This window comes from Microtus oregoni, unplaced genomic scaffold, assembly GCF_018167655.1.
Source record: "Microtus oregoni isolate MIOR12 unplaced genomic scaffold, Mior012 000055F_ref0000237, whole genome shotgun sequence".
Taxonomy (NCBI): domain Eukaryota; kingdom Metazoa; phylum Chordata; class Mammalia; order Rodentia; family Cricetidae; genus Microtus; species Microtus oregoni.
This window is the reverse complement of record NW_024543831.1, coordinates 2,686,187-2,695,737: the sequence shown is the minus strand read 5'-3', so window position 1 is coordinate 2,695,737 and position 9,551 is coordinate 2,686,187. Positions and strand designations below refer to the sequence as shown.

General features: G+C 44.9%; 1 protein-coding gene across 6 annotated transcripts in view; it reads left to right on the top strand.

Moving 5' to 3' along the window:
• The first annotated feature begins 260 nt into the window (after window positions 1-260).
• The window catches only part of Rnf214 (ring finger protein 214), a 36,178-nt gene continuing 26,887 nt past the window's right edge, over window positions 261-9,551 (top strand). For 2 of the 6 annotated variants that reach the window (XM_041638512.1, XM_041638510.1), the window contains exons 1-4: window positions 413-430; window positions 1,788-1,901; window positions 6,606-6,651; window positions 7,890-7,949. In XM_041638512.1, coding sequence (XP_041494446.1) covers window positions 1,795-1,901; window positions 6,606-6,651; window positions 7,890-7,949 — 213 coding nt within the window. In that variant the 5' untranslated portion in view covers window positions 413-430; window positions 1,788-1,794. Of the gene's footprint in view, window positions 379-411; window positions 431-566; window positions 830-1,787; window positions 1,902-6,605; window positions 7,117-7,889; window positions 7,950-9,551 lie in introns of those variants that run through there. The other 4 variants (XM_041638509.1, XM_041638506.1, XM_041638507.1 and 1 more) reach the window with 4 other exon arrangements.

Here is a 9,551-nt window from a genome sequence, read left to right as displayed (position 1 = left end):
AAGGACCGTCTCGGTTCCGACCTCTAAACACCCCTCGCGGCTCTCTTCTCACTCGGACTGCCATGGCCTTGACTCTTCCCCGTAACCTCCTCAGAGCGGCTTCCGCCTCCACCGGGTCGCAGTCTCTGGCCCGCGCCCCCTCAGGCTCCTCTGTGTCTCAGGGTTCTCCGGCGGCGGCCCCGTGGTCCGGGCGCTGCTCGTGTGAGCCGCCAGAGGGCGCCGTCGCTGGCGGCGCGCACTCCGCGGGGCCGCTCCTCTCGCCGCCCCGGCCTCGCCCCCTGCGCTCGCGCCGCCGGAAGTGGGAGGTGCCGCGCGCGGGTCGGCGCTCGACCCCTCCCCCAGGCTCGGCCGCCCCCTCCCCCCTCTCCGCCCGCTCAGGTGCGTCCCTTCCCTCCCCCCGCCTTTGCTCCCCGGGGGCGCGGCGCGGGAGGTGTGTGGGGGCGGCGCGCGGGCTGGGGCGGCAGGGCTAGGGGGCGCGGCGGGGGGCGGGGAGGGGGCGGCGGGGACGGGGGCGGGAGCCCGGCCTGGGAGTGGGACGGGGGACCGGGAGCTGGCGACTGGTGAGGACCGAGGGGCAGGGGTGGATGTGCCGCTGGCCGGTGCTAGCGGCCGGCGTAGCGGAGGTCTCCTGTGAAGAAGAGTGGCGGCGACCACCCGGCGCTGCTTCCCCCTATTGTCCCCTTCTGCGTCGCCGCCTGGCTGGTGACCGCTACCGGGTTGCGGGATTCCCTTGAGCATACTGGACTAACTCTCCAGCCAGATGTGCGACCCCCACCCATATCGCTTTGTGCTCTAGCCTCGGAGTTTCACGTATGACCCTTGCCTTAAGGTATTCGTTTAGCGGGCATCGGCGGCCCAGACCTTGTTCCCTGTAGGAGGCAATGGTCCCGACCCTGTTGGAGGCAGAGTGTTTGCATTTGAGACAGCAATGGCGTTTCAGGGCCCATTTTCACCCTAAAGCTTTTTATTATGAGAGGAAACTGAGGCACTGAGCTGTGACTGTTATTGAACCTGACTCAGTATCTGCTCTTAAGCACTCTTCTGGGTTCGGAGGTATTCCTGTGGTACTGTCAAAATAAGAACAGGAATGTGAACTAATCCTACCTTCACCACCTTCTTATAGTAGAAGGCCGAGTTTATTCTGCAGCATAAAGGGCGCTTTTAAAAATAAAAATAAAGCATCTCCCTGGGTTACCAAATAGCAACCTGTTTTGCCTTAATGGTAACTGGCTAGTCTATCCCTGGCAGGTAGCAGACTATCCCCATCCATAGGGAAGGAACACTGACAAGGTAAAAGACACCCCGTGGAGATGGTCCAGTATGGTATGACTTGTTCTTGGAAACACCTCCCAAAAAACTCTTCCCTTAAATTAATAGAGAATGCTTTGGCTGCAACAGCCACAAAGTGATTTTTAAACATATTGATTGTGGGCCAAGAAGGCCATCTTTTATAAATGGTAGTAGAGAAAGTGGACCATTTGGAAAATTAATGTCATATTGTCATCTATTTTAAATGACAGTATTTCTGTCAAGAGAGAAAGGCTTTGCATAGCCTTCTAGATATTTATGTACATCTGACCTATCCTGAGGGTTGGTGCTAGCTGGGACTTAGAGTGTGAAGTGGGTTTTTTATTGCCCTCCTGCAGAATACTCACTCTTGGATGTTTTTTTTTTTTTTTTTTCAGAGCTTTAGTTCTTGGTGCTTGGAGGAACCAATGCAGTGGGCATTCTGCAGAAGAAAGTTTTCAGCTTTGTAACCTGTATCCTGTCCTTTTTTGAATTTCCAGAGTGCAGATGGCGGCCTCTGAGGTAGCTGACCATGGGGCCAGTGCCCCCAGTCCTTTGGAATCCTCTACTCTATGTGCTTCCGAGTCAGATGAAGCTCTCCCAGATGGCCTAAGGTAACGTGCAATCTCTTGAGGCTTATATAGGTAAGGGGCTTGGTGATGAGCCTCTGAAAGGCGCATTTCCTCCTTGGTGCTATAATGGCACTGCAGATTAAGTTTTTTTCCCTCCCCCAGACTAATTTTTTTTAAAGTGGGGGCTGCTTGGTTTTTGTGTGGTATAGCAGCTGGCACCTGGGCAGGTGTGCTGGGTTAGAGCAGGTATCAAGACATCATAAATGCATATATTTCTCTGACTTGTCCTATACAAACAATATGCTCGTTTAAACATTCTTGTGTATGGTGCTTCTTTCTTTCTTTCTTTTTTGGATAAGATCTGACTTTGTAGCCCTGGCTAACCTGGAATTCACTATGTCAATCAGGTTCACCTCAAACTCAGAGCAATCCATCTGCCTCTGCTTCCTTAGTACTGGGATTGAAGGGATGAACCACTATGTGTGGCCATATTCATGTTTTTTAAAAATTATTATTTATTGTGTATTATGCATGATGGGGATGAGGGAGGTGTGTATACATTTGGAGGCCAGAGGACAGCTTTGCGGATTTGGCTCTCATTATTATATGGGTTACAAGGATCAAACTCAGGTTACCAAGCTTTTGTGGAAAGCATCTTTATATGTCAGCCCTCATATTCATTTATAAGATACTTGGCTATATAGGAAATATATACAGGTTTATATGTGCAAAATTTAAACATAAACACAGATTATATATGTATCTATCCATCTTGATATCATTGTTAATATATCTTATTGCTTAATGTATGTGTCTTATTAAGATATATTGTTCTTTTTTCCCATCCATATTTGTTTTTGTCTTTTTTTTTTTTTTTTTAATAATTTACTTAGCCAGGCAGTGGTGGCGCACACCTTTAATACCAGTACTCGGGAAGCAGAGGCAGATGGATCTCTGTGAGTTCGAGGCCAGCCTGGTCTACAGAACTACACAGAGAAACATTGTCTCGGAAAACCATAAAATAAATAAATAACTTTTTTATTATTATTTTATGTGCATTGGTGTTTGGTCTGTAGATATGTCCTTGTGAGGGAGCCAGATCTCCTAGACCTGGAGTTATAGACAGCTCACAGTTGTGAGCTGCCGTGTGGGTGCTGGGAATTGAACTAAGGTCTTCTGGAAGAGTAGCCATTGCTCTTAACCTCTAAGCCATCTCTCCAACCCCTACCAAGTTTGTTTCTATTAAGGATTTTTTTTTCTCTTTTTGAGATAGGGTCTCACTAGTAGCTCTGGCTGATCTGGAGCTGGCTCTGTAGACCAGACTGACCTTGAACTCAGAGTTCATCTGATTCTGCTTCCCATTTGTTTAAATTTAGTGTTTATGTGTGACATACATGCCATAGTTTTCATGTGAAGATCAGAAAAATCTGCTAGAATTGATGCTCTTCTTTCACCATGTGGGCCCAGGAGACTCCAAGTTCAGTTAAGCTTGGTAAGCTCGTGCCTTCCCACCTTGAGCCATTTTGCTGGCCCTAAAACTCTTTGTGGTTGTTGTTTGTTTTTTTGAGACAGGTTCTTTTGTAGCTCAGGCTAACCTCAAACTCATTATGTGGTTGAGTCTAATCTTCTTGTCTCTACCTCTTAATTGTGTGGGCCACGACACTCAGCCCTCTCCTCCTAAGTCTTGCAAGTATGAGTTGTGATTAACTAACCTTGTCTCTTTTGGTTTTTTGAGACAAGGTTTCTCTGTAGCTTTGGAGCCTGTCCTGGAGCTTGTTCTGTAGACCAGGCTGGCCTTGAACTCAAAGAAATCTGCCTGTCTCTGCCTCCTCAATGCTGGGATTAAAGGTATGTGCCACCACTGCTTGGCTAAGTATTTGTTTTTAAAAAGAGGTATTTGAGCCAGGTATGATGGCACATACATGTAGTAAGAGATGTTTGTCAATGAATGAGTAATAGGGGGCATGTTATATAAGCCTACCATAAACTTGGATCTCTCTATATGTCTTGATTTTCTAAATAAAAGCAGCCATGACTTACTACTAGTAGTAATAGCAGCCAAAGGTTATTGCATGATCTCTGTTAAGTGGATGACACTATTTCTGTTTTAGAAATGAAATAACTTGTCTAGAGGCAAACAGCTAGCAAATTGTAGAGTTTGGGTTTAAATCCAGGTACTGTATTTGCTCAGGTTTATAATTAAGTTCCCTGCTCCCATTCCACAGTTGGTTCTCAACAAAAATCACTGAGTATTTGCTTGGGGAGGATAGGACATTTTTCTTAAGTGGCCTTGGATTTTGTGTGTGTGTGTGTGTTGTTTTAAGACAGGGTTTCTTTGGAGCTTTGGAGCCTGTCTGGAACTCACTCTGTAGGTCAGGCTGGCTTTGAACTCACAGAGATCTGCCTGTCTGTCTTCCCCCAGTACTGGGATTAAAGGTGAATGCTGGGATTAAAGGCATGCACAACCACCGCCTGGCTGTGTTTTGTTTTGTTTTGAGGTAGTGTTTCTCTGTGTCTCTGAGACCTTGCTTTCCTGGAACTCTCTCTGTAGACCTGGCTGGCCTACAGATCTTTGTAGATCTGCCTCTGCCTCTTGAATACTGGAATTAAAGGCATGCACTATGATGCTCAGCTAATCTATTTATTTTTATTTTATGTGCATTGGTGTTTTGTCTACACGTATGTCTGTGTGAGGGTGTTGAATCCCTTGGAACTGGAGTTACCGACAGTTGTGAGCTGCCATGTAGGTGCTGGGAATTGAACCTAGGTCCTCCGGAAGAGTAGCCAGCGCCCCTAATTTGATATAGACTTAACTTCGGAGTGTAAGACTGGCTCTGAATATTGAATGCCACTTTAAATATGTTTTAAGGATCTCTGGAAAAAGTTCTGCATTGGACAGGTGTGGTAGGGCACACTTTTAATTTCAGCACTCAAGAGTCAAAGGTAGGTGGGTCTCTAAGAGTTCAAGACCAGTCTGGTCTATTTAAATGAGTTCCAGGCCAGGCAGACCTACATAGAATAAGACCTTGTCTCAAAAACAAAACAGAACAAACAAGACAGGTAATATAAGCTATTTCTCTGGCTATAGCTTGGTGAAGAATATATGCCTGGCATGTGTATCTATGTTCACTCCCTAGCCCTAGGGATGAAGGATGAAGGGAAAATAGTACTTTAAATGTCTATGACAAATGACAAAAATTATTATACCAGATGTTAAATATATGTATGTTTGCTATATGGAATAAAATTTCCATTGACGACTTCAATTGTGGATTCAAAAATCATACCTTCAAAGCTGAAAAATGGTGACTCATACCTAAAATCCCAGCACTTGGAAGTTGGTGGAGAATGGTTACCATGGTTTTGAGGCTGGCCTAGGCTACATTTGAGTACCATGTCCAGGCCAGCCAGGACTACATACCAAGATGCTGTCTCAAAGAAACAAAACAAGGTGAAATTGTACTCTCAACTACTTAACGTGATACTCCACTCTGGCAAACTGTTGATCTGTTTTGATTTTTATTTGTTTATTTGTTTGTTTGCAAGACAGTGTTTCTCTGTGTAGCTCTGTCTCTACTGGAACTCACTCTGTAGATCAGGCTGGCCTCAAACTCATAGATCTACCTGCCTCTGCCTCCCAAGTGCTGATATTAAAGTATGTGCCACCACCGCCCACCCAGATAGTGGTTTTGTTCAAAGAGCTGTGTGACATGTTTGAAGGACAATTATTATTTTTAATTTAATTTTTTTTTTTTTTTTTGGTTTTTTGAGACAGGGTTTCTCTGTGGTTTTGGAGCTTGTCCTGGAACTAGCTCTTGTAGACCAGGCTGGTCTCGAACTCATAGAGTTTAATTTAATTTTTTCAGTTGTGTGGGGAGGGGCCAAGTACAACTTTTAGGAATTCTCTTCTTCCATTGTATATTACAGAGACTGAATTCAGATCATTAGGGCTTGCACAGCAAACACCCAATGAGCTGCTTTCTTCTTCTTCTTCTTCTTCTTCTTCTTCTTCTTCTTCTTCTTCTTCTTCTTCCTCCTCCTCCTCCTCCTCCTCCTCCTCCTCCTCCTCCTCTTCTTCTTTTTCTTCTTCGAGTGTGTTCACCTGTGGTATTACTCACTACAGTTTTCTTTTCAGACAGGGTCTCTCACTAAACTAGGTTGTGTTCCAGCAAGGCCCAAGCATCCTCCTGTCTCTGTCCCCCACCAGTGCTGGGGTGACAAGGGCATGCACAGTCATATGTAGCGTTTATGTAGGGGATGGGGATCCAGGCTCAGTCCCTTGTGCTTTCACAGAAAGCATTCTTCACCCGCCATGCCATCGCCCTAGTCCCTAGATTTTTTCATGACATTTGCTCTACTGCGCCCAACCCTCCTCCTCCTCTTCCCCCCCGCCCACCAGGCTGGACTACCTATATATGGGGTAGAAATTGTTAGATTAAAAACTAGTTTGTTTTGATGATGGAGAGGGTTTATAGGTTCTAGTGACTGTGTGGGATGTGGCTAAGTGGTTGAACATTATCCAGCATGTGTGAGGCTCTAGGTTTGATCCCAAGCACTGATAAAGAAAGTATCATATTTAATCTTCCAAATATTGGATGAAGAGAAATTTTCTTTTTCTCTTTCTTTCTTTCTTTCTTTCTTTCTTTCTTTTTTTGTGCTAGGAATAGAGTCCAGGGTCTAAGGCATGCTAGTCAGATGACATACCACTGAGCTACAATCTTATCCTAGATTTTTTTTTTTTTATAGCCCCAAAGACTCTGCCCAGAAACTGAAGAACTCGTCTCCACCGAGTGTAAGTAGCCAAATGGTAACCAAGGAGAGTAACAGAAATGCTCATTTGGAACACCCAGAGCAGAATCCTGGTTCATCAGCAAGTGATGCTTCAGCAGCGCACCAGGAGGTTTTAGGAGAAAACTTGGTAGCCACAGCCCTTTGTCTTTCTGGCAGTGGGTCTCAGTCTGATTTGAAGGACTTGACCAGCCCAGCAGGAGAGGAGGGGGACACAAGCCTCCGGGAGAGCCTCCATCCAGTCACTCGGTCTCTTAAGGCAGGGTGCCACTCAAAACAACTTGCCTCCAAGAATTGCTCTGAAGAGAAAGCCCCACCAACCTCCATCCTAAAGGAAGGTAGCAGGGACGCAGGCTTGGATTTCCGACCTGTAGTGCCTCCTGCAAATGGGGTTGAAGGAGTCAGAGTGGATCAGGATGATGATCAGGATAGCTCTTCCCTGAAGCTTTCTCAGAACATTGCTGTACAGGTCAAGTATCAAGTTTCTACTACTAAAATGGAATTGGGGGAGGTGAGGGTAGGAGCCATTTCTTATGTGGTGAACTGCGCTGTGCCATTTTTTTTTTTTTGCAAGCAGTCATCATACTGTTTGCATATAGTGTTATGCAGTGGCTTCATTCTGCTGTTCCAGAAACAAGAAAGCCAGTGTCTAATTATATAGCATGTAGCAACTATTATGACCTCCATGTAATTTCTTTGGATGAAAACTTTATTGGTGTAGATCCTTAGCATTTATACATCTCCCCTTTCCCCCTACCTCCCAAGACACTGTTTCTCTGTGTATCCCTAGCTATCCTGGACTCACTCTGTAGACCAGGCTGGCTCAAACTCAGAGATCTTTCTGCCTCTGCCTCCCACATGCTGGGATTAAAGGTGTTTGCTCTGCTGCTTGGCTAGCACTCATACTTTTCACCTCTGTCCTTACATTAGGAGTCCTTGCTAATTGTCTGGTCTACATCAAGAAGTACAGTGATTCCTGCTTTCTGGTGCTTTGTTGTGGGAAGAAAATAGATTTCAGGAGGCAGTTATTCCCTTAGGTTTGTGGCTTTCTCTTAGGCAGATGTTAGACCATTTTGTGGGAAAAGATTGTATTGGATGGTGGTGTCTGTTTCCCAGGACTGCATTACCGCTTTGTTCTTTGGTGGTGGTTTCTAGGTGAAAGGTCTAGAATAACTAACTCTGATTGTGTTAAAGTGACTTAAAGTCTTGAATATAATTTTTATTTTTATTTATTTTTTATAGACTGACTTTAAGACAGCAGATTCAGAGGTAAACACAGATCAAGATATTGAAAAGAATCTGGTAAGTGTGTACCTAAAACTTCATTGTCACATAAAGCAATCGGAACACAGGATGTGAGCATTGTCACCTTGGTTGGGAAAAGCGCACATCCTTATTCAATCCTGACAATGGGAATGGACTGCCTCACCCAGCCTGTTACATTTCAGCAATATCTTTTATGCCAGTCCTGCTCTGAAGGGAGGACAGGACCTCTGCAATTCTTGCTACATTACTTGTTTGGATTTGGTGATAGAACTTGTTTTCTATTTTCTACTCTCTACATGTAGTTTAAAATGTCCTTTATTTTTATTTTTTGAGAAAGGGTGTCGTTGTTGTAGCCATGGTTGGTTTCAGAATTTCAGTATTGCCTCCTGAATACTAGGATTAGAAGTTTGTACCATTATAGCCATCACTTTTTGTGTTTTGACAAAGGGTCTTGTTCTGTAGCCAGGCTAGCCTTGAACTCATAGCAGTCCTCTAGTATTGGAGTGAGCCACCAGGATTGCTGGAATTATTGAGTGAGCCACCACCTGTGATTTGTTTTGTTTGAAACAGGGTCTCATATAGCCTAGGGCTGACCTTGGATTCACAATGGGGGGGGGGGTGACTTTTAGTTCCTAAATTTTCCTGCTTTCATTTCCCAAGAACTGTGAAGCTTTTTGTCTTATCTGTCTGTCCCCATTCCCCACCCCTTAGTGCTGTGCTTAAAGGGGCATGCCATCACCACCCGGGTGCTGTGAAGATTTTAATGTAAGGCATTTTCTTTTGTTTTTGAAATAGGATCTCACTATGTGGTTTTGATTAGCCTGGAACTCTTTTAGGCCAGGCTGGCATTGAACTCAGAGACTGGTCTGCCTCTTCCTCCTGAGGGCTGGGGTTAAAGTGTATGCCACTACAGCTAGCTTGATGCCCATTCTTAAGTCTCAAGTTTAAATCTTTCCAGATGAAGCATCCCCATGTTCCTAGCAGTATTCTTTTCTTCCTATGGTAATTTTACTCTTACCCTGATACACTCCTTATTTATTTGTTTGTTTGTTTGTTTATCTATTGTTTTTTTCAGGGCAGGGTTTCTCTGTGTAACAGTCTTGGGTGTCCTGGAACTTTGTAGATCAGGCTGGCTTCAAACTCACTGAGATCCGCTTGCCTCTGCCTCCCAAGTGCTGGGATTAAAGGCATGCACCACTACCGCCTGCCTTTTTTTTCTTTAGCTTTTTAAAATTAATTTTTATTTATTTAATTTTGGAGATAGAGTGTCTTAGTTAAGGTTTATATTGCTTCAACAAAACACCATGACCAAAGAAGCAAGCTTTGGGGAGGAATGTATTAGGCTTACACTTCCACATTGTTGTTCATTTCTGAAGGAAGTCACGACAGGATCCCGGAGGCAGGAGCTGATACAGAGACCACGTAAGGGTGCTCCCTACTGGCTTGCTTCCTTATAGAACCTGGGACCACCTGCCTGGGTAAGGCACCACCCACAATGGCCTGGACCCTCCTACAGCTTTACAGCTAGATCTCATGGAGGCATTTCCTCAGCTGAGGCTCTTTGCCCTATGGCTCTAACTTGTGTCAAGTTGACCCACAAAACCAACCAGTAAACTGACCTCTCGTCAGATTGACACA